The sequence below is a fragment of the Pan paniscus genome, chromosome 23 (genome assembly GCF_029289425.2).
Source record: "Pan paniscus chromosome 23, NHGRI_mPanPan1-v2.0_pri, whole genome shotgun sequence".
NCBI lineage: Eukaryota > Metazoa > Chordata > Mammalia > Primates > Hominidae > Pan > Pan paniscus.
In genome coordinates this window covers 28,750,080-28,773,164 of record NC_085927.1, presented here as the reverse complement: position 1 = coordinate 28,773,164, position 23,085 = coordinate 28,750,080, and the positions used below count along the sequence as shown (strand labels likewise).

The window sequence follows — 23,085 nt, the reverse complement described above, 5'->3', positions numbered from 1 at the left end:
GGCCAGCCCATGTTTCAGGAAGAAACCCAATTAAACTCCCAAAGGGAGCAGCGTCAGAGAACCTGCCAGCATGTTTCAGAGGCGCCAGAGTGGCCAGGCACGGTGGCTCACACCTGTAACCTCAGAGCTTTGGGAGGCTGAGGCAGGTGGATTGCTTGAGGTCAGGAGTTCTAGACCAGCCTGGGCAACATAGTGAGACCCTATCTATAATTTTTTTTAAATTAGCCAGGCATGGTGGCGTGTGCCTGTGCTCCCAACTACTTGGGAGGCTGAGGTGGGAGAACCTCTTAAGCCCAGGTGTTCAGAGGCTGCAGTGAGCTATGGTCACCCACTGCACTCCAGCCTGGGTGAAAGAGCGAGACCCTGTCTCAAAAGTAAAAAAACAAACAAAAAAGGCCGGGCGTGTAATCCCAGCACTTTGGGAGGCCGAGGCGGGCGGATCACAAGGTCAGGAGATCGAGACCATCCTGGCTAACATGGTGAAACCCCGTCTCTAATAAAAATACAAAAAAAAAAAAAAATAGCTGGGCATGGTGGCAGGCACCTGTAGTCCCAGCTACTCGGGAGGCTGAGGCAGGAGAATGGCGTGAACCTGGGAGGTGGAGCTTGCAGTGAGCTGAGATCGTGCCACTGCACTCCAGCCTGGACGACAGAGCGAGACTCCGTCTCAAAAAAAAAAAAAAAGGGAAGGGGGCAGGCCAGGCAGGCACAGTGGCTCATGCCTGTAATTCCAACACTTTGGGAGGCTAAGGCAGGCGGATTGCTTGAGCTCGGCAGTTTGAGACCAGCGTAGGCAACGTGGCAAAACCCCCCCAAAACAGAAACATTAGCTGAGCATGGTGGTGCACCTGTAGTCCCAGCTACTTGGGAGGCTGAGGCAGGAGGATCACTTGAGCTCAGGATGCCAAGGCTGCAGTGAGCCGTGATCACACCACTGCACTCCAGCCTGGGTGACAGAGCAAGACCCTGTCTCAAAAAATAATGCAAAATAGAAAATAAACTTTTCTAAAAAGTGCCACAGTGGGCCATTTACCAAGGTGGACTGGTAAAGAGGCAGGGCACACGCACAGGCAAATAGGTAGAAGAGAATGAGCACTGGAGATGGACAGGTGGGCAGTGGCCCATTTGTAAAAGTGGAGAACATAGGGTAAGAAAGGGATTTTGAGAAGACCTTGAGTTCCTTTCTGGCACGGTGACTCGGAGAACTTTATTGGTGGTGGAGATGGAGATGTGGAGCAGGCTCCGGAAACAAGAGCCTGGAGCAGAGAGAGAGAGGCCAGGCTGGAGGTGCACTTGTGAGTCACTGTCACAAAGATGGTGTCTGGAGCTCCAAGGCTGGAATAGGTATTGAGGGTGAGAATGGGAAAGGATGAAGGAATGGCCAGGGCTAGGAGGAAGAGGGCTCAGCAAATGTTGGGCTGGCTCTCCTGACCAATGACCCTGCCTCCCCCATCATAGCAGCACTCTGATTTTGGAGGATGGTCCAGATGCAGTTCTGTGAGGGAGGTCTGCTGAGGGAGGAGGGATCCATGGCCATCCAAAGGGCCATGGGAAGAGATGAAAAGTGTGGGGCTGTGGCAGCCATTCTACCACCAAGAGGTGGGTGGAGGAGGGGTTGACAGAGCCACTCATGGAGGTGGCAGCTCCATCACTGAGCCTCCAGACTACCCTGGGAACCCTATGTGGGAGCTCTTGTGACAGAAATTAAATCAGCAGGTTCGGTCACAGTGATGTCCACAGCACTTTCACTGATAGCAGAGTGGGGATGGCAGAGTCTTACAGAGGGGCTGGCGGCGGGAGGAGCGCAGGAATACGCATTGCCCTGGGGAGGCGGCCAGGTTCTAACCGTCTCACACCTAGTCACTACACTTTACAGATTGGGAAAGCCAAGCCCAGAGGCTGAAGACGCCTATGGAGGTCACACGGCCAGAAACTGACAACGGAGTATGAGCCAGGCCGTCTGTTTCTCTGTGCTATGAGTCCCATACTGTATTTTCAAAGGTCAAGAGGAAAGGGTCTTAAGCTGAAGTGACGGTCCCGCTGCCAGGAGCCGCTTCACTGAGGGTGAAACAATGTAGCCAAGTGCGGGTCACCTGCGCTGTGGCAGAAGGGACCGAGGACGGTGTGGCCAGAGGACTGGCCTGGGCGGAGAGCGAGGAGGAGGAGCCCACAGCTTCTGGGGGACAGTGACAGTGCGGGGAAGGGCGAGGTGCAGTGTTGGATGTTTTCGCGGGGATTCTGGGACCAGTGGGAAAGCTGGAGGACAGGCGGCTCTGAAGCAGCGAGGAGGGGTCTCGGAAGGGGCGGGGAGGTCTCCTTGACACAGGTGAGGAGAGGGAGAACTGGGCGCACCCGGCAGCCCAGGCTTCCTGCCGCGCTCTCACGCCCTCCAGGGCCATGAGACCCTGGCTCCGAGGTGGCGGGCAGGTTCGGGACCCGAGCGCGGCGGGATCGTGCGGTTGCCGGTGGTGCTGGGCCCCATGGAGGCTGCGGTCCAGGAGTTTCGGGTGGGCGGCTAGGCCAGGCTTCTGCAGGCGTGCTGAGCCGCCACAGTAGGGCCCCAGAGGGGACGAGGAATTAGGCCCGGCCGAACGAGGGGGAGCCACCAGAGGCTGGGCCGGGAGGCACCGCCGCGCTCTGGGGAGCTGCCAGGGTCGGGGCGCCCTCCGAGCGGCTGCCAGGCCCCGCGGGCGGCGGCGAGGCGGCCCTCCGCCCCTTCCCCGCAGGTCGCCCTGCCAGCTTGAGCGGCGGGCGCGGGTGGGGCAGGAGGACGCGGGGCGGGGTGGGGGGCACAGGGCGCCCTCTCTGCAGCGCCCCCGGCCCCCGCGCGCCGAGGCAGGGCCGCCGCAGTCGAGGATTAGCACGTTCGCGGCCGGCGCTGCGGGATTAACCCGCGTGGACTGGACGCCCGGCCCGGGGATTACTGCGCGCTCCCTCCCCGACGTATATATTCCCGCGGCGGCGGCGCCCCGGCCGGGCCGGGCATGGCGGCAGCGGCTGGGGGCGCGGCGAGCCGCCGGGGTGCCGGGCGGCCCTGCCCCTTCTCCATCGAGCACATCCTCTCCAGCCTGCCCGAGCGGAGCCCCCCGGCCCGGGCCGCCTGCCCACCGCAGCCTGCCGGTCGCCAGAGCCCCGCGAAGCCAGAGGAGCCCGGGGCGCCCGAGGCTGCGCCCTGCGCCTGCTGCTGCTGCTGCGGCCCCCGCGCGGCGCCCTGCGGGCCCCCAGAGGCGGCCGCCGGGCTGGGTGAGTGGGCGCGGAGCGGGGCGCGGGGCCCGGCGGAGCCCGGGGCGCGGCGCGGTGGGCGCCGAGCTTGGCCCCAGCCCCGCGCCTCACCGCGCCCTCGCTCCGCAGGCGCTCGTCTGGCGTGGCCGCTGAGGCTGGGACCGGCGGTGCCCTTGTCTCTGGGTGCGCCAGCCGGAGGTTCCGGGGCGCTCCCAGGCGCGGTCGGCCCGGGTTCGCAGCGGCGCACGAGGCGCCACCGCACCATCTTCAGCGAAGAGCAGCTGCAGGCGCTCGAGGCGCTTTTCGTGCAGAACCAGTATCCTGACGTGAGTACGCGCGAGCGCCTGGCCGGCCGCATCCGCCTTCGCGAGGAGCGCGTGGAGGTGAGTGCCCCGCCCAGCCTTTCCCCGGAGCGCGCGGGCCGCGGCTACACTGGACTGGGGTCCTGGCGGGCGGGCGCCCTTTGCAAAGACGGCCTCGGCCCAAGCCCCGCCCTGGCGCGCCGGAGGGAGGAGGTCCCTGGACGGCGCTGGGCGTCCGGGGGTATGAGGAGCGGGTGAGAGCAGGGAGGTGCCGCGGGAAAGGAACCGGAGGGCTACTTTTCTTTTGTTTTACATTTTCCCCTGGTGAAGAAAGAGGCGCCCGTTCACGTCCAGAATTTGGGAAATTCAGAAGAGCCCGGAACCCAAGAAGGGGCGTCGTGGTCGCCGCCAGCTGGAGGCTGGGGCGGGTACTAAGGGGGTTCCCATCTCGCGTCCAGACCCACCGAGTCTGTCCGCAGCGAATAAGGGCAGGTGGCGCGCAGCCGCGGCCCAGGTGTCGGCTCTACAGCGCCGTCCGCCCACATCCCTGTCTCGAAGCTCCCCTCTCGGTCCCTGTGGGACCCTCGGGAGCCGATGGGACGCAGCACCTGGGGCTAGGGCTGAGCATTCCCCCCATCCCCAGGTCTGGTTCAAGAACCGCCGGGCCAAATGGCGACACCAGAAGCGCACGTCGGCTTCCGCGAGGCTCCTGCCCGGCGTCAAGAAGTCCCCCAAGGGGAGCTGCTGATGACTCTAGGAGCTGCCCCTGGGCTCGGCCACCCTTTTTGGGATCTTTGGAGTTGGCGCTGAGAGAAGACAGGTCTACCCGAAAAGGAGCTGGGAGAGTACACCCGCCGCCTCCGCCCGTCTCCACAGCCCTTGCCTCCTGCAGCTCGTGCTGCCGTGGCGCTGGGGACGGGCCCCCGGTACTTGGTGTTCCACGGCAGTGGGAGTGGCGAGTCCCTTGGGGGTGGGCTGGGGCATAGAGCAGTTTCCTCAGCCCCCTACCCCCCGAGAGACACTAACTCCACCGCAGGAGGGGAACCACTCCGTATCAACACGGGACCCAGAATCCTCCGCAGTGGAGCGTCTCTCCGCACCCTGGGACATGCTGGCCACCCTCTTCTCAATGTGGACATTGACCTAACTTGACCTGGCTCGTCCTCCCCCAGCGGGAGAGGGGATGGGGTTCGTGTCTGTGCAGTCCTGGCGTTGCAGGCTTCCCAGGCCCTGGGCTGGGTCTTGGTATCTGGACCTGTAGAATAAGAAGGTCGCAGGAGCGATTCCAGGAGCCCCTCCACAGTCCCTTCACCTTCGAGCCTCGCGCTGATACTGAGAAACAAGCAACTTCAAATACCACAGAAGCCGCCCAGAGTCTCAAGTCCACCTTGGCTCCACTCCCACACCCAACAAGGAGCTGTCCCTTCTTCTTCCTTCCCAGCGAGGGGTTATTTAGGATACAGCTGTCTTTGAGAGGAGCACAGCTCAGCGATCCTCAGTCTCTGCACCAGGGTGCTCCCCAGCAGAGGAGACTGCTCCACGGATGGTGGCCTTGGACCCCTGGGGTCCAGCCCTGGCCCCTAGGCTACTGTGAACCTGCCCATGGGTGAGGGTCCCCTGCTTCCTCCTGGGGTTTTCATGCTGTGGGCTCGGACTCCCTCACAGCAATCTGTGCCATCCTAGGGTAGGGCAAGAGGAGGTTGGATTGGGGAGACCCCGCCCCTGCTGCCTGGGAAGATGCCTGCCCTCCCCTTCTTTATCCTGGCCCATGGCAAAAGGCACAGTGGAAAGAAGCCTTAGATTCCCCAAGTAGGCCCTACAGTGGGTCCGAAGCATCTCACATCCCCCCCAGCTGGCTTGAGCACCTCGTTCTGTCTCCTTACAGGCCCTACAGGGAATGGGGCCATTCTACCTGCAAGAGATGAAGTCCATCTCTAAAAGCAGGACTGCAGAAGCCAGGGCTGCAGCTCCCCAGATACCCCAAGGCTGGCCAGCTTGGATAACACCAAGCAAGCATGGTGTCCCCAGTCAGAACTGCCCTGACACTGCTGGGTGTCCCTAGCATCCCCGCCTCCACCCCTAGCATGCACACAAAGCCCTTCTCCCTGAATCCTGGTCTTGCCCTTGGGGACTGAACAGACTACCTGTGGACATGCCCGTGTCCCAGTCAGCTCCCTTGCAGCTGGGGACACTCGCATCTCACAGGCTCCAGGCCCCTTGAGTTCCTTGGTTGAATGGCCATCTGTCATTGTTTTGGGAGCCCCGATCAGAGCTTGTGGAGCGCCACCTTCCAGGGCTCAGTGGCTGTGTTGCTCTCCTGAATTTGCTTCTTGAGCTCTAGCTGCTCCTTGGCAGGCTGACCCCCCACAGCAGGCTATTAACATAGGCATCCTTCAGGCTCACACCCAGGCCCTCGCTTCTCATCTTCACCCTCTTCCCGGTTTAACTTTTACCCTCAGACTCCAATTCCCATCTTCCTGCCACATTTACATCTCAAGCCAGGCACTTCCCCTGAGCCAGGTATTTATCTCCAGCTGTCCCCTTGAAGCCCACAGACTCCTTAAGGTCACCTTGTCCACAGTGAGCTTTTCTGTGCAAACCAGGCACATGAGCCAGAGAGCTAGCCGCCCACCCAAAACTGGTCCCTGGACCCCTCCCTCTCCTGATCATCCACTATACCCAGGCTGACAGGAAGTTAATTTTACTGTTTATCAATAAATCAATAAAATCCAGAATCTCTCCAGCTCTAACTGCACCAGTCTGATGTAAGCCACCGTCACCTCTCACCTTGACCACTGCAACTGTCTCCAATCTTGTCCACCTGCACCACACTGGCTCTGCTTTTTTGTTTGTCGGTTGGTTTGAGACAAGGTCTCGCTCCATCACCCAAGCTGGAGTAGAGTGGTGCAATCATGGCTCACTATAGCCTCCAGCTCCTGGGCTCAAGCGATCCTCCCCCATCAGCCTTCTGAGTAGCTAGGACCACAGGTGGGCACCACCACACCTGACTAACTTGAAAAGTTTTTTGTAGAGATGAGGTCTTGCCATGTTGGCCAGGCTGGTCTCAAACTTCTGACCTCAAACGATCCGCCGGCCTAGGCCTTCCAAAGTGCTGGGATCATAGGCATGAGCCACTGTGCCTGGCCTGCCCCTTCAATTCAGAATAAAGACAAACCACCTCACCATACCCTACAAGGCCCTGTGCAGCCTGGCCCTGCCTCTCTGGCATCATCTCACACCTCACTGCACTCTGCATTTCCAAAGGACTTCTTTAGAACTTGCCTTGCTCCCTCCCACCACTAGGCCTTTGCACATGCTCTTTCCACCTGACCATTGCCGGTTTGTTCGTCTTTCGAATCTGCAATCACTTTCTGCCTGGGGAAACTTCTCTGACCTCCCGAACTAGGTCAAGATTCCCCAAGTACAAATGCTTTTCTTGCACGGACACAGCTGCAATTTTACACCTGTTTGTGTGATGATCTAACAAGTGTCTCTGTCTTCCCCATTGCACTGTCACCTACAAGGGCAGCAGCAGCACGCTGCACTTCAGTGAATGAAGGTATCCCTGTATGTTGCAAAAGCAAAATTGTATTAAATTGTTCCAGGGCAGAATTTATTTGTCCAACACAATTCACATCTTCCGTTTGGGAAGAAATTCCTTAAAAATGCCGAGGCAATTTTCTGGTCCACTTGAATGTTAATTTTTTTTTTTTTTTTTTTTTTGACAGAGTTTCACTCTGTCACCCAGGCTGGCACAATCTCTGCTCACTGCAGTTTCCACCTCCTGGGTTTGAGTGATTTTCCTGCCTCAGCCTCCCGAGTAGCTGGGACTACAGGCACCTACCACCACTTTGTATTTATTTATTTATTTTTAGTAGAGTTGGGGTTTCACCATGTTGGCCAGGCTGGTCTCAAACTCCTGACTTCAAGTGATCCACCTGCCTGGGTCTCCCAAAGTGCTGAGGTTACAGGCGTGAGCCACCATGCCTGGCCTTGAATGAGAATGATCCCTCTTCTGGGAAGCCCACTCTGGCATTTGGGGGCCCAATAATCTTTTTTTTTTTTTTTTTGACAGAGTTTTGCTCTTGTTACCCAGGCTGGAGTGCAATGGTGCAATCTCAGCTCACTGCAACCTCCGCCTCCTGGGTTCAAGCAATTCTCCAGCCTCAGCCTCCCGAGTAGCTGGGATTACAGGCGTCCACCACCATGCCCAGCTAATTTTTTTGTGTGTTTTTAGTAGAGATGGGGTTTCATCTTGTTGGCCAGGCTGGTCTAGAACTCCTGACCTCAGGTGATCCGCCTGTCTTGGCCTCTCAAAGTGCTGGGATTACAGAATAATCTTTAGACATTTCTTAATCGAACCACTGTCTTGTTCTTTCTTTTATCTTTTGTTAGATAACTATATAAAAAAAAAAAAGATTGTTTTGGCCGGGCGCGGTGGCTCACGCCTGTAATCCAGAGACCAGCCTGACCAACATGGAGAAACCCTGTCTCTACTAAAAATGCAAAATTAGCCGGGCGTGGTGGCCCATGCCTGTAATCCCAGCTACTTGGGAGGCTGAGGCAGGAGAATCCCTTGAACCCGGGAACTCCGGTGAGCCGACATCATGCCATTGCACTCCAGCCTGGGCAACAAGACCGAAACTCCGTCTCAAAAAAAAAAAAAATTGTTTTAAGGCCCTTTTCTTGCATAAAGCTTGAAACTCCTATATAAGTAAATTTCCTGGTGTGTATTTTTGTAAAATAATCTCGAAGCATACATAGTTCTTACTTGTGGGAAATTAGAATTCTAAGGCCTTTGGACGCTGCAAAGCCAGAATTTCTCGCGTGAAGAACACGCCCTATAGCATCCTCCCCGCCACCTCCACAGCACCCCCTCGTGTTCACAGCATTGACAAGCATGAATAGCGCGGGGCAGGACAAGGACTACATCTCCAATAAAGTCTAGCATTTATAGTGACGTCAGAACGGAGCGCGGGCTGGCTTTCTAGAGCCACAGCTTTTCCATTGGCCAACTATTGGAGGCGCCTGCGCAAATGGTGCAGTCCCGCCCCCTCCACCCTGTGACGCGCCTGCTGGGCCCGAGCTTTTTCCTGGGATAGCGATGGAGACGCCGGGCGCATCAGCTTCGTCTTTGTTGCTTCCCGCCGCGTCCAGGCCCCCGAGGAAGCGCGAGGCGGGAGAGGCTGGGGCTGCGACGAGCAAGCAGCGGGTCCTGGACGAGGAAGAGTATATCGAGGTACGACCTCGGTGCGGACGCCGGCGACTTCTGGGCCCATCCTCTGCTTCAGGCTCCTCTCAGGTTCCCTCTCTCGGGTCTTGACACTCCGTCTCCTCGTGGAAGTGGAGGAGCCGGGTGTGGACCGTCCCACGAGTCAAGTAAACAGGGCAGAGGAAGACGTCTGTGGTGGAAGAGGCTGTAGTAGTGTTGTCAGGGAAAAGAGGGAGCGGCTCTCTTTGTATGGGACGGGGGTCAGGGAAAGAAGATTTTCTGTTAAAGTGTGAGTAGGAGTTTGACAAACTGGAAGGATGGTGGCAAAGAGGGCTTTCTAAAGAGCGGTGGCAGCAAGTGTGAATGCTGGGGTTCCTGGAAAGAGACCGCAGTTGTGACAGCATCTCGAGTGAGTGGACCTCCGTCGCCCCACCACACGCACACAGAAGGAGGAGCTGAAACGGGGATTGGCGGAAGTCAGTTTGGTTTTAGACCTGTTTAATTCGGGACACCTTTTGGGATATGTAGATGGATGGCTTTAACGGACGGTTGGGTGCCCAGATATGCAGCTCGGGAGCAAGGTCTGGCTGGAGGTGCAGACTTGGGAATCTCAACTTGTGGTAGTGACTGGCTGAAGTTACTCAGGAAAAAGGTTTATTTTTATTTTATTTTTTGAGACGGAGTCTCGCTCGTCGTCCAGGCTGGAGTGCAGTGGCGCGATCTCGGCTTACTGTAACCAACCTCTGCCTCCTGGGTTCAAGCCATTCTCCTGCCTCAGCCTGCCGAGTAGCTGTGACTACAGGTGCCCGCCACCACGCCCGGCTAATTTTTGTATTTTTAGTAGTGGTGGGGTTTCACCATGTTGGCCAGGCTGGTCTCGAACTCCTGACCTCAGGCGATCCGCCCGCCTTGGCCTCTCAAAGTGCTGGGATTACAGGCGTGAGCTACCATGCCCCGCCAGGAGAAAAGTTTAGATTGGAAATAGAAAGTCATGTGTGGAATGAAAGTGACAACACCCACATTGGTCTGGCTTGTGGGGAGCCAGCAATGGAGAATGAGAATGACCAGAATGACCAGTTAGCAAGGGCGAGAGAGAAGGGTTTCACGGACATCAGAAGAGTGTTTAGTAATGTTAGAGGTTGCAGCATGGCTACCATATGGATGCTCAACCCCACTAGAAAGTGCCCTCAAGCTCCCTCAATCCAGCCCCAGTCACTGGGGAAGTAGAATTTGAAGGAGGTTCAGCAAGTGCCTTAGCATGTACAGCAGTGGACCTGTGAGGCAGGAGCACCCAGACTGCAGCTCCGACTTTCTTTTTTTTTTTTTTGAGATGGTCTTGCTCTGTCGCCCAGGCTGGAGTGCAGGGGTGTGATCTTGGCTCACTGCAACCTCTGCCTCCTGGATTTAAGCGATTCTTCTGCCTCAGCCTCCCAAGTAGCTGGGATTACAGGCACCTGCCACCATGCCCGGCTAATTTTTGTATTTCTAGTAGAGACTGGGTTTCACCATGTTGGCCAGGCTGGTCTTGAACTTCTGACCTCATGATCCACCTCCCTTGGCCTCCCAAAGTGTTGGGATTACAGGCGTGAGCCACCGCGCCTGGCCTCTGACTTTCATTCTGATCTCTCCTTGCAGGGCCTCCAGACGGTCATCCAAAGGGATTTCTTTCCTGATGTGGAGAAGCTCCAGGCACAGAAGGAGTACCTGGAAGCCGAGGAGAATGGAGACTTGGAACGGATGCGCCAGATTGCCATCAAGTTTGGCTCTGCTTTGGGCAAGATGTCCCGGGAGCCCCCGCCACCCTGTATGAGGACCCTGTGGGTGGCGGAGAGGGGAAAGCCTGCTGAACTGTCGCTTCAGGCTCACTCTAATTCTTATCTCCCTCTCTTCCCCCTAGATGTGACTCCAGCCACGTTTGAAACCCCTGAGGTGCATGCAGGCACTGGAGTGGTGGGCAACAAGCCCAGGCCCCGCGGCCGAGGCCTGGAGGATGGTGAGTGAGGGTGTCCTCTTTAAGTCACATGGTCAGGTTTGCCTGGGAATCTTAGCCTGTGAGGCCCTGAGGGGGTGGTCCAGAGGGCTGCAGGCCACATCTTGTTCCTGAGGGGTCTTGCGTAAATAGCAGCCTGTGAAGTCAAAGGACATTGGTCTAGGTGGTAGAACATCTGGGTCCAGCTCCCACACGTGGCTCACCTCTGTGAAATGGGACTCTCACCAGCTCTCGCTGGCTTTTCTGCTGTGTTCCAGCCCTGCCCTGTGGGCTTCATGGATGTTGGAAGGCCCCTTTTGTTACTATCCTGAAGATGCCTCAGGGCCTCTCCATTTGTTTCCTTCATGTTGGTCACTTCCCAGATAACTGCATGGCTCACTGCGTTTCTTCCTATAGATCTCTGCATAGGTGTTACCTGTTCAGAGAAACTTTTTTTGACCTGCCAGTGTAAAGTCACAACACCACTGGTGCTCTGTGGCTTCCAGCCTGGCTTTGGTTTTTCATCACAAGACATTTTATTTTATTTTATTTCATTTTATTTTTTATTTTTTGACACGGAGTCTCGCTCTGTCACCCAGGCTGGAGTAAAATGGTGTGATCCCAGCTCACTGCAACCTCCACCTCCCAGGTTCAAGCAATTCTCCCTGCCTTAGCCTCCCAAATAGCTGGGATTACAGGCGCCTGCCACCACTCCTGGCTAATTTTTGTATTTTTTAGTAGAGAGGAGGTTTTGCCATGTTGGCCTGGCTAGTCTTGAACTCCTGACCTCAGGTGATCTGTCTCCCTCGGCCCCCCAAAGTGCTGGGATTACAGGTGTGAGCCACCGCGCCTGGCCAAGACATAACGTTTTAAAGGCATTTCTTTTTATGGTCTCTTTCCCTAATTGGCATCCTTTGCACAAGAGCAGAAGCTTGTTTTGCTTTCATCTGTATGCTCTGTGTTGGGAACAGCACACGTGGTGTTGTGGGCCTTGCACAGATACACATGGAACAGATGAAAGAGTTGTCATCTTCAGCATATTTGCTGGGACACACAGCTCTGTATGGTAACATCGTGACTTGATGGGGTAGTCGGTTTAGGAAAGGGCACTCCGAGTCCTGTTGAATGCAAGTGTTCTGCACACCATGGGACTTCTGCGTTGTCAGGCCCTCTTTTCATCAGTAGTAGAATGTCAGTGCATGTATAGACAAACGAGTCACTCTTATCAGTTTCTAGACTCCACTGTGCTGGAGTAGCACAGATGTGTTGTGTGTTTGCACAAACATGCAAACATGATATTTTTTGCTTTACAATCCAGCTTTTTCGGCCATTAACACAGTCCTTGTTGTCCTTGAAGCTTGATTATCTGTTGAAATGTAGCTGTGCATCACAGGGCAATTTGTAGATTTTTTTCTTCTCCTTTTTTTTTTTTTTTCCTGTAGAGATGAGGTTTCATTATGTTGCCCAGGCTGGTCTTAAACTCCTGAGCTCAAGTGATCCTCCTCCCACCTTGGCCTCCCGAAGTGCTAGGATTACAAGTGTGAGCCATCATGCCTAGCCAATTTGCAGATTTTCAATACCTGTACACCTACATGCCAGTAAATATAGGAATCCTTTTCAGAACCTAAGTAGTAGGAACCATCATCACGTTTACAGGTGAGGAAACTGAGGCTCAGAAAGGCAGTCACTTCTGCAGGTCTCAGAGATGGTCAGGGTTTCACTTCTTATCTCTCTGAGATGAATGGAGCTTCTGACCCCTGTCCTCATCCCATGGGTCTTGAACTTGTAGCCACTGTGCCTTGTGCATAGCCTCACGTGTAGCAGGTAGTCAGGACTGTCACTAGACTTGAAGGCAGAGCTCTCCAGGTGGCCCCACCGAAGTTTGCACCACCACACGCAGCACCAGGGCACCACCTCAGTGGGAGTACCACTTTCCATGGTGGCAGGGTTGGTTGGGGGGGTGTTTGGGGTTGTGGCTTAGCACCTGTGAGGCCCCATCCAGAGGACTAAGTCATAGGAGATCCCTGGAATTGGGGCTCGCTCTCAGGTCAGGATGATTAGGCGATGACCACCCACCTGTAGTACAGGTACTGGGAAGAGAAGACTGGGTAAGGTAAGGAAATCCTAGGGAGTGAGGGAGAGCCCCAGGGATTTGGAGGCCTGGCACCCACAGGCCTGGCACCACTTTGGTGGGGGAGGAGCCTGCCTGTGATCACGAGCTCTTGCTCTAACACCTGTATTGCTTCCTCCAGTCTGAATCAGACCACGTAATTCCCTTGGCATCCAGCACATGAGCGGAGCTGGCCCTGGATCTGTAGGGTACCACCTGAGGGCTCTCTGGGCAGTCAGGGTGGGTGGATTCTGCCCCCATGGGGAGTCCTTGGCAGTGTGGGCTTTCATGGGCAGAAGCCAGGACCAGGGGAGAGGATTCCAGCCCTGCATGTTGGGGGCTATGATTCCTGGGCCTGGGTGTCCTCCTCTTTCCTGACTGCAAAGGGTGCTGTGTTCCTCCTCCCACAACCCCTAAGCAGGAGAGGCTGGAGAGGAGGAGGAGAAGGAGCTGCTGCCCAGCCTAGATGTCTTCCTGAGCCGCTACACGAGTGAGGACAATGCCTCCTTCCAGGAGATCATGGAGGTGGCCAAGGAGAGAAGCCGGGCACGCCACGCTTGGCTCTACCAGGCTGAGGAAGAGTTTGAGAAGGTGTCTCTGGGGTCTGGGGTGTCACATAGGCGTAGGCACCCTCTGTGGTGTTTGGGGAGCCCCAGGGCCATGGGTACAATGCCCAGGGGCATCTCTGACCATCACTTTTCCCCATGTGATTGCAGAGGCAGAAAGATAATCTCGAACTCCCATCAGCAGAGCACCAGGCCATCGAGAGCAGCCAGGCCAGTGTGGAGACCTGGAAGTACAAGGCCAAGAATTCCCTCATGTACTATCCAGAGGGTAAGTGGTGGGCCTCGCAGCCAGATGGGGAGGTGTTGGGTAGAGCTGCGTGTGTCTGGCTGTGTTTGGAGGAGCCTTCCAGGTGCGTATGGCCGTGCCCCCTTGCAGTTTGGGCTTCTGATGGGTACTGGTCTGTCTAAGGGTGGACAGGTCTGTGTGAGGTCAGCAGTGAGTGAGACCCTCTCCAGTGGCACTGGGGCCTGCGTTCTGCTCAATGCTTCTGTTCATCTGGGAGTGACTTGGCCGAGAAGCGAGCTCCTCATGCTCGTTAGGCTGCTGCCCTTCTGACACCTGCTGCTACCTTTGCTTCATCTGCCAGGTGTCCCTGACGAGGAGCAGCTGTTTAAGAAGCCCCGGCAGGTGGTACATAAGAACACGCGCTTCCTTAGGGACCCCTTCAGCCAAGCCCTGAGCAGGTGCCAGCTCCAGCAGGCAGCCGCCCTCAATGCCCAGGTGAGCAGGTGGGTCAGCAGGGCCGCATGGGCCAGGTTGGGCAGGGCTGCCTGGGGGCAGGCATGATCTCTCCCATCTCTTTGAGCTTGGCAGAGCTCAGTGAGTGGAACCATCTGGGGCCCTGTGCGGCAGGATCCTGAGTCTTTCCTTGGCCCCAGTGGGCTTCCATTGAACACTGCCTTGGTCACACACGTTCTGTAGGTCCAGATCTGTGCCAGCTCCCTTGATGGCAGGGGCATGAGAGAAAAGGGACTGCTGGGAGTGAGCCCAGGCTGGCAGCTGCACGCCCACACACCGGGCAGGGAAGCCAGAGAGCCACAGAGGGAGCCCAGCCCCAGGGGGTGGCTGGGGTAGGACAGGCCCTGGGTTGGCAGAGAGCAGAGGCTTTCTGAGTCTGGGAGCAAGACGAGTAGATACTCTCTGATGGTGACTGTGGCAGTCACAGGGTTGAAGTGGAGAAGGCAGGAAGAGACTAGAACATAAGCATTGCCTGTCATCAGCATTGCCCCTTGCAGGGGCCTGGCGTCAGCATCCTCTGGAGTTGCTGGGATAGGCGCAGCTCGAGCTGAGGCCCTGGCACCTCCCTGGATGGGAGGAGGGGGCTTCCCTTGCTTGGGTACCCACTTTGACAGGCCCTCAAGGTCTTTTGGGGGGTTGGGGCAGGGGCCCTCCCTCTCTTTCTCCAAGAAGGCTGCCAACCCCAGAGCCCCAGCCTTGCCCTGAGGAGAGGAAGTGTTTCCAGCATGTTCCCACGTGTTTGCCCACCAGCCAGCTGTCGAGCGTGGGCTGCGGTCCCCCTGATGCCAGCCTCTCTGCTTGTTCCAGCACAAACAGGGCAAGGTGGGCCCCGATGGCAAGGAGCTGATCCCCCAGGAGTCCCCTCGAGTGGGTGGATTTGGATTTGTTGCCACTCCTTCCCCTGCCCCTGGTGAGAAAAGTGCCCACTGGCAAGTGGGTCTACTGCTGGGACTCCCTGGGGGAGGTGGGCTTCTCAGTCGGCCCTGGCCACTCCTGGCCTCTACCTGGCCTGCCCCACACCTTGTGTAACTCAGGGACCTGGTCTCCTGTCTGTACAAGGCCCTAGAGGCCAGGTGTCCAGGCTGCTTGGGGCCGTGGGTGGGCTGGACTCTCAGGCAGACCTGGCCTGAGACGTCCTGGGATGACGTGTCCTGTCCTGGTCCTTACTGTGATGTCTGTGGGTGGGGGTGTGTGCACAGTGCTTATGAGTCTAAGTCTACCTAGCACTGCAGGGAGGGAGGCCCAGCACCTCGGGGGAGGTGAAACTCAGGTGGTCCTGTGGCATGCGTGGGTGCCCCTCCTGCACTCTGGCCTCTGTGCTCTTGGGTGCTGGTGCTGTGTCACAGGCCAGGGCATGTGAAGGCACCACAGGTTTTCCCGGGGTTGTAGGAGGTTTGGGAGCCCTGGAAGGCCTGAGTGTCTCCTCCTGCATGGTTGGGGGAGACCTCCCAGAGGCTTGTAGGCTAAGCACATGGCTGTAGGGCCTTGAGCCTGCCTCAGGCCTGCTGGGAGCTTGGCATTTCCCTTTCGGAGGATGGAGGTGCCAGGGTTCCACAGTCCTGGGGAAGGAGAGAGGGCTAGCTGCCTGCCTTCGTATTAGCTGGGATGCACATTGGGTGAACAAGCTGTGACTGGAGGGGAGGGTGGTGGGGAGTCCTCTGGCCTGAGGTGGTTTTGGGCTCTTTGTCTGCAGGTGTGAACGAGTCCCCGATGATGACCTGGGGGGAGGTTGAGAACACACCCTTGAGAGTTGAAGGGTCGGAAACCCCCTACGTGGACAGGACACCGGGCCCAGCTTTTAAGGTGGGTTGTGGTGATGGGGGAACTGTGTGCGACCGGGGTGGACACCTCTGGAGCCCTGAGTGCCTGTGGCTCAGGACTGAGCACTGGGATCGGCCCCCAGCTGCTGACGGGCAGAGTGCTGGCTTTTCTGAATGCCAGGGTGCTGAAGGCAGGTGTGGGTGGGTGGACTTGTCACAGAGGGATTTGGGGGTGTAAGGGCTGAGACACCAAGGCAGGGAGTGGCTTAGGCCTTCTGGATCCTGGAGGCCGGGTGCTGTTCATGAATGAGGCAGGATGGTCACAGACACGTCAGGAGCTCTGCAGGCCTGAGGGCCATAGGACGAGGCTATGTGCTTGTAGAGAAGTCCCCTGGTTACAGAACACGATTGGGACATGCTGGATTACACGGCTCAAGCCTGGTGTTGTAGGAGTGGTCAGGGTGGAGTGTGTGAGGCCCGGCACAGACCAGGGGAGGCTCTTCGTGGGCTGGGTCAGATACAACAGGCCTCCCCATACCACTGCAGGCCTTTCCCCAGGATACTTAGTAGAGGTAACCCATGTTCAGACAAAACATGGGGAGAGGTTCTGGTTACCTTGGTTCTAAATTGTCTGGGACACAAGGATAACCAAGGCAAACGTGCAAGAGGGATAATGAAGAGGATGCCGTGCTATCCAATGTGAGAGCGCAAGGCAAGGGCTGAGGTGCTTCTGAGGTATGCCTGCCGCTGCTTCCCGAGTCTCCAGGCCAACAGTAAAAAGAGAAATTCTGAAACAAACCATGATCCAAGTCAGAATTTAGGGCCCGATAAAGATGGCAACTCAAATTGCACTGAATAGCAGAGTATTTAGAAATGAAGGGAGCTGGGTCCTTAGGATGTGTAGCAGCATACATTGTGGAAAGGTGAAAAGGTTACATGTAAAAACAATAACCATAAAACAACCGGAAGAAAATAGTGGCGAATATTTAGTTTGATTTTTGGGTTCAAGTGATTCTCCTGCCTCAACCTCCCAAGTAACTGGGACTACAGGCGCGTGCCACCACGCCCGGCTTATTTTTGTATTTTTAGTAGAGATGGGGTTTCACCATGTTGGCGAGACTGGTCTCGAACTCCTTGGCCAGACTGGTTTTGAGCTCCTGACCTCGTGATCCACCCACCTCAGCCTCCCAAAGTGCTGGGATTACAGGCGTGAGCCACTGTGCCTCGCCTCTTTTTTTTTTTTTTTTTTTTTTAACAGATAGGGTTTCACTCTGTTGCCCAGGCTGGAGAACAGTGGTGCAATCATAGCTGATTGTAACATTGAGCTCCTAGGCTCAAATGACCTTCCAGCCTCAGCCTCCTGTGTAGCTGGGACTAACAGCATACACCACCACGCCCAGCTAATTTTGTGCGTGTGTGTGTAGAAATGAGATCTCGTCATTTTGCTCAGGCTGGTCTCCAACGCCTGAGCTCAAGTGATCCTCCCACCTTGGCCTCCCAAAGTGCTGAGGTTCCAGGTGTGAGCCACCACTCCCAGCCTGTAGTCTAATCTTAAGTTAGGAGGGACTTTCTAAACATAAAAGCAAAGGAAGAAATCACAAATGAAAATAACAAATACAGCAGAAAATGTTATAAATGAAACAAATGTAAATGAGTGAAAAAACGTGCACAGCGTAGCGCAGTTGACTTGACACAAGGTCTTGGCAAGGGTCTTCTGAGTGACAGCAGCAGAAAAGGAGAATGAGCCCCTTGAGAGCAGAATAGGCCACAGGCACACAGGGAAGCACCCGAAATACAGAGCGCCGATAAAGACAGAGATGTTCACTCTGATAATCAGGGAAACACTAAAACAGACCTCTTTTTCCTGAGAGATTGTCAGAGGTCATGGTTTTGGGAGGAACACGAAGACAGGTGAGGAGTGCTGGGCCTTGGGCAGGTCAGATGGGGTTTGGGGCTTTCCAGGGGCTTTTAGTGGGAGGTGATGGGTTGTGGGGGTTTTGTAGGCAACAAAGAGAGGCTGGCACCCACCACAGTGGCTTTCTGTGTGAGGGGCTGCCTGGCGTGTGGCAGGCCTGGCGCAGCTACCCACACACCTGCTACCTTGTAGATCCTGGAGCCAGGCCGCAGGGAGCGGCTGGGGCTGAAGATGGCCAACGAGGCCGCTGCCAAGAACCGGGCCAAGAAGCAGGAAGCCTTGCGGAGAGTGACGGAGAATCTGGCCAGGTGAGGGGCCGCCTGGCTGATGGGGAAGTGCGAGGGTGGCTCTGGCCTGCTCCTGTTCGGCCCCTGCCCTGACCGTGTGGAGGCATGGCCCACGTGGCAGAGTCCAGGGCAGGTCCGCGGGGTTCTGCAGTGGGTACTGTGGCAGCTCCTCTATCCAGAGCATGGCCGCACATGGACAGGATGAGAGGCCCCCTCCATCTTCTCTTTCCTCCACGTCCTCTTTGACCCGTCCCTAAGAGGCATCTTTAGGCGTGTGGTCCTGCTGGGAGCTTTCATCAGCCCTGTGGAGAGAGTCATCGTTCCCCTTGGAGAGGGGTGGGGACTCCAACTCTCAGAGGCCTGGGGGTGCACCCCAGCCCCCACAGCCAAGGGCGGTGCTGCTGTTTGACCTCAGGTTTGACCTGAGCGCTGCTGTTTGACCTCAGGGATCCCCCGCATTTGCTGCCATGCTGGCAGTGCCGTCCTCCTCAGCTCAGAGTGACTGTGTCTCTGCCCAGGCTCTTCCTGGGAGCCAAGGGAGGCCCTGCTGCCGGCAGCTCTCAGCCCACCTAACCCTGCCTCTCTCCACCCCAGCCTCACCCCCAAAGGCCTGAGCCCAGCCATGTCGCCAGCCCTACAGCGCCTTGTGAGCAGGACGGCCAGCAAGTACACAGACCGGGCCCTGCGGGCCAGCTACACACCATCCCCAGCACGCTCCACCCACCTCAAGACCCCGGCCCGTGGGCTGCAGACCCCCACAAGCACACCGGCGCCTGGCTCTGCCACACGCACCCCTCTCACACAGGACCCGGCCTCCATCACGGACAACCTGCTGCAGCTCCCTGCCCGGCGCAAAGCTTCGGACTTCTTTTAGAGCCAGGCCTGGGCTGGGCTCATAGACGCTTCACGGAGCCTGCAGGGCAGCTGTACACCCAGCAGAGGACTCCAGCCTTCTCGGGGCCCAGGCCTGGGCCAGAAGCTGTTGACTATACCAGGAGTCACTGGAGAAAGGGGCTGTGCTGGGGCCAGGCTGGCACAAGGCACTCGTGCCCACACCACACCCCAGGGCCTTGCCAAGCTGTTTGCTGTTTAATTGGCCCCTTGAACTGTCATTAAAGAACACCTAGGTACAGTCTGGGGGGTTGCCTCTCCATCTTGCTCCCCACACGAGCCCTAGCCTTGCCCTGGGGCCTGCATCACGTCTCAGGACTGCGGGGCTTGAAGCGAGGGGCGCCCCAGGTGAGGAAGCTGCAGGTGGGGCGGCTGTGGGAGCACCGGGTGACTGGCGTCGCTTTCTGCGGCACTCGGAACCTGTGTTCTGAGTTGAGCTCACATCCTGCAGTGCTTTCTGCTTCTCTGGGGGGATATGAAGGAGAAATGGAGCCCTTGGAAGTTGTACCCTTAGGTTCCCCTGCGGTTCTGGGCCCAGGTCTGCAGCCTCCACTCTGGGCTTGCCGGCTGTGAGGTGCGCTGGTTATAGGACTGTGTGGGGGCTGCATATCAGGTGATCTCAGCCATCACCTTCTCCCAGCACCTGGCTTCCAGCTCATGGGGTGGGACTATCCCACTCACCCCTCTGCTATAGGCACTGCCCATCTTATGCTGCTGGCCCTGGCCTCACCTTGTCACTTCCACCAATAGGAGCTCTCAGATAACAGTGGGTTGCTGGACAGATCAGGCTGGGACTCTTAAGGGGTGGGGGATGTGGGGCCTTCGGTGCTTTATCCCCTAGGAAAGGGTGCACGTTATCCCAAGGGAGCCCCCAGGAAGTGGGGAGGGAAGGGGGAGGAGCATGTCTAGGTGCTGACCACCTGGAGCACTTGGCCAGCAAGTGGGCCGCATGCTTTGGGAGCAATGGGTGACCCAGCAGGAAGCACAAAAGACCGGCCAGTGTGCCATCACCAAGGGCTGCTGAGCAGCTTGAAGAGCCACTGGAGGGCACACGGGGAGGTCTCAGCTGGGGCTGCCCCTGGAGGACAGGGCAGGGAACTTGAGGGCTGAGGACAGAAATCTCACATGACTCCAGGAAATAGAGGAAGAGGAGGATGCTGAGCGAGGGATTGTGAGGGAGTGGGGGTAGGTCAGAGGGGGCTGAACTGCAGGAAGCCAGGGGGAGTCGTGGACCACTGGAGCTGGCCAGCCCCAGGGCATTGGGGACAAGGCCAGGTCAGAGGGAGACAGTGTGGGCCTGGTGGGTGGACCCTGGCAGAGGCCCTCTTGTCCCCCACAAGGCCAGGCCACACTGTGAGTCTGCCTGTACCTGAGCATCTGTCCTGTGCTCCTAGGCCGGAGACCACTGTGTGTCAGGTGGGGCGGTTGGCTGAGTCCCAGAGAAAAACACTCCTCACTGGGCACTCTTGATGCTTGCACACACCCTGTGGTTTATTTGGTGGTCAGTAAGGAACGTCTTTGCTGCTAAGTGGAAGAAAGCTAATGGAACGTAATCAAAATAGTGGTTTAATTGACGAATTTTACTTGCACCTGTGCCTTCTTCAGATCCTACCTGCCTACTTAGTTTACGTGAAGGCCGACTGCACCATGCCCCCCAACCCCGACCCCCACCACACACAACGGGGCCATTGTCATGCTAGGTGCTTGCTTTCCCCACCTCAGCTCCGGAGATGTGATGGTCTTTGGCCCTGGAGGTCTCGGCCAGCCTGTCCTCCATCCTGTTCTCGTTCTCGGGCACCACCAGCAGCCGGTGCTGGGTTTTGGCTCCAAGCTTGTGGTCGGGCCGGTGGTCGGGCGTCAAGCCTGTCTTGGTGTCCAGTTTGCACTCAGCGTGGTACTTGCCCTCCCCCTCCCTCTTGAAGGAGGCAGAAGACATGGCTTTGGGCTTGGGGGGCTGCAGCCATGAGTGGCTGAGGATCTCATCGATGTGGAGCCGCTGGCTGACGTCGGGCTGCAGCATGCGGTAGATGAGGTCCTTGCACTCGCAGGTCAGGTTCTTGGAGCGCGGGAAGTCCACACGGTGCTCCTTCTGGATACGCAGCATCTTCCTGATGTCGGAGTCGTCATAGGGCATGGAGCCGCAGACCATGATGTACAGGATCACGCCCAGGCTCCAGATGTCATACACCTTGGGCTGGTAGGGGATGCTCTGCAGCACCTCGGGGGCTGCATATGCTGCCGACCCGCAGAAGGTCTTGCTGAGGATGATGCGCCCATTGCTGTCCCGCAGGCAGCGCTTGGAGAAGCCAAAGTCAGACAGCTTGATGTTGAAGTCCTTGTCGAGGAGAAGGTTCTCGCACTTGAGGTCCCGGTGGACGATGTCCAGGTCGTGGCAGTACTTGACGGCGGAGGAGAGCTGTCGGAACATCTTGCGTGCCACGTCCTCATGCAGGGCTCCCCGGCACTTGATGAACTCGAGGAGGTCGCCCTGGACGCCAAGCTCCATGATGATGTAGATCCGTCCGTCAGAGGTCTCAAAGATCTCGTAAGTCTTGACGATGGAGCCGTGGCTGACAGTTGCCAGGATGTCCATCTCCCGAGGAAGGAATCTCTCCACAAAGTCAGTAGGTGTTTTCTTGCGGTCGATGATCTTGACAGCCACATTGAACTTGAGGCGCTCAGAGTAGGCAGATTTGACTTTTGCGTAGGAACCCTTGCCAAGATTGATGCCTACGATGTAACCCTTCTTCCTTAGGACTGTGGCATCGTCCATGGTGCCAGGAGCGACTGGCGCCGCTGCCGTCTACATCCCCCCGTCATGTGGGCCAGCAGGCATTGTCCTCATTTACACTACCGGAGGTGTCTGGCTGGGCTGCCCTGGGCTGGGCTTCGACTCAGGGGTGGAACACTCAGCATTGTCTCTGGGTGACTTCAGCCAATGAACTCATAAAGCCAAGGAGTGGGGGCGGGGACTGGGCTGAGGGGGAACAGGGTCTCTGGAACCGTGGAAGCCAGGCTGGTCTGGCAGGAGCACCCACTCCCCGCCCGCTGGAAGGAAGCCTGTCCCCAGGACAGGACTCTGGTGGCCCTGCTGCTGCTGCTTGCGTTGGTTTCCCTGTCACAAGTCAAGCTGGAGGGGAGGCGGCCCACGTCCAGCCTGTTTGCATCACCTGGCTGTGGGGACTGACCCTGCATTGGTCTTTGTCCCACTAGGGTGGGTTTCCTGCAGCTTCTTTGGGCTATGAAGAAAAGCACCCCCAGGGCTGTGTCCTTGGTGTGGTAGGACAGTTGTCCCTGACAGTCACCCAGACAGGCCTGCATAGCACCCCAGTTACACAGACAGATTTCCACAGCACTGCCTTACCATTGAGCACATAGTTAAATCTAGGGAAATCAGTGCCCAGACATCAAAGCTAGAAATGAAACATGGTCAGCAGGAGCCTTGCATGGGCTTCTCTTTTGCTGGAGCAAGCCAAAATAATAGGAACGGTTTTACATTCCTAGTGCCAGGACCCATCTCGGGTCGACAAAATCTGAAGACAAGTTAAGGGAACAGGCAGCTGTTTGAATAGATTGATTGGATAGTCTAAGGCAGCTCTCTGGACCAAGCTGTAAAGGAGATAAAATCGAAATAATCACTCCGGTACCACAGTAGACAGGCCTTGAAGGCACTGGGCCCCTTTTAATTGGACTTAGCAAGAATTTTTTTTGCCTCTGACCTTCTCCTTGAAACAAAATTAGTTACCAGTAGACTTAGGTGATTACTGTACTGCATGTAGGCACATAACCCCAACCTATATAAACACTAAGAAAATTGTAGCACTTTGAGTTGGTCTGCTGGAATTATCTCCAGCCTTCTCCCTGTATCCAGTTACAGTGATAAATTCCCTTCTTTCCTAGTTTGTCTGCTTCTCGTTATTGGGCCTCAAGAAAATGCAGCTGGACCTGGCTTGGTTCTGGGAACAGTGGTACCTGGGAGGGACTGCCCTGGACCAGTCAGGCTGGCAGTGGTGCCAAGCCTGGTAGACGAAAGCAGCTCTGTGTTCGGGAGCAGAGGCGGCAGGCCCCTCAGGGTAGAGAGCCGGGCAGGTGAGTCGCTGCTGCTCCAGCGA

General features: G+C 56.8%; 3 protein-coding genes across 5 annotated transcripts; 2 read left to right on the top strand and 1 right to left on the bottom strand.

Annotated features, from left to right (window-relative positions):
• The first annotated feature begins 2,984 nt into the window (after window positions 1-2,984).
• Window positions 2,985-6,208, top strand: GSC2 (goosecoid homeobox 2). The gene is made up of 3 exons (XM_034948645.4): window positions 2,985-3,243; window positions 3,352-3,605; window positions 4,168-6,208. Exons 1-3 carry the CDS (start codon window positions 2,985-2,987, stop codon window positions 4,270-4,272), a joined length of 618 nt encoding a protein of 205 aa, XP_034804536.1. The 3' UTR covers window positions 4,273-6,208.
• A 2,347-nt stretch (window positions 6,209-8,555) lies between these two features.
• Window positions 8,556-19,217, top strand: ESS2 (ess-2 splicing factor homolog). 2 transcript variants are annotated; one of them, XM_003814039.5, is made up of 10 exons: window positions 8,556-8,763; window positions 10,372-10,540; window positions 10,634-10,729; window positions 13,237-13,406; window positions 13,532-13,649; window positions 13,969-14,102; window positions 14,928-15,030; window positions 15,814-15,923; window positions 17,988-18,103; window positions 18,677-19,217. In XM_003814039.5, the coding sequence occupies exons 1-10, from the start codon at window positions 8,629-8,631 to the stop codon at window positions 18,954-18,956; spliced, it is 1,431 nt and encodes a 476-aa protein (XP_003814087.2). In that variant the 5' UTR covers window positions 8,556-8,628; the 3' UTR covers window positions 18,957-19,217. The 2 variants fall into 2 exon arrangements, with proteins under 2 accessions (XP_003814087.2, XP_008964880.2); XM_008966632.4 differs by having other exon boundaries at window positions 8,585-8,763; window positions 13,234-13,406.
• Window positions 17,491-23,051, bottom strand: TSSK2 (testis specific serine kinase 2). Of its 2 annotated transcripts, XM_055105529.2 has the most exons (2): window positions 20,691-23,051; window positions 17,491-18,384 (listed from the first exon to the last, which is right to left on the bottom strand). In XM_055105529.2, the coding sequence occupies exons 1-2, from the start codon at window positions 21,744-21,746 to the stop codon at window positions 18,379-18,381; spliced, it is 1,062 nt and encodes a 353-aa protein (XP_054961504.1). In that variant the 5' UTR covers window positions 21,747-23,051; the 3' UTR covers window positions 17,491-18,378. The 2 variants fall into 2 exon arrangements, with proteins under 2 accessions (XP_054961504.1, XP_008964883.1); XM_008966635.5 differs by lacking the exon at window positions 17,491-18,384 and having other exon boundaries at window positions 19,579-23,051.
• Between the last annotated feature and the right edge of the window lie 34 nt (window positions 23,052-23,085).

Bases quoted from the DNA above. Each gene is read 5' to 3' on its own strand.
- GSC2 (XM_034948645.4), top strand. From the start codon at position 2,985: ATGGCGGCAGCGGCTGGGGGCGCGGCGAGCCGCCGGGGTGCCGGGCGG. The intron at 3,244-3,351 runs GTGAGTGGGCGC...CTCGCTCCGCAG, and splicing joins AGAGGCGGCCGCCGGGCTGG to GCGCTCGTCTGGCGTGGCCG. The intron at 3,606-4,167 runs GTGAGTGCCCCG...CCCCATCCCCAG, and splicing joins TTCGCGAGGAGCGCGTGGAG to GTCTGGTTCAAGAACCGCCG.
- ESS2 (XM_008966632.4), top strand. From the start codon at position 8,629: ATGGAGACGCCGGGCGCATCAGCTTCGTCTTTGTTGCTTCCCGCCGCG. The intron at 14,103-14,927 runs GTGAGCAGGTGG...TGCTTGTTCCAG, and splicing joins CAGCCGCCCTCAATGCCCAG to CACAAACAGGGCAAGGTGGG. The intron at 15,031-15,813 runs GTGAGAAAAGTG...CTTTGTCTGCAG, and splicing joins CACTCCTTCCCCTGCCCCTG to GTGTGAACGAGTCCCCGATG.
- TSSK2 (XM_008966635.5), bottom strand. From the start codon at position 21,746: ATGGACGATGCCACAGTCCTAAGGAAGAAGGGTTACATCGTAGGCATC.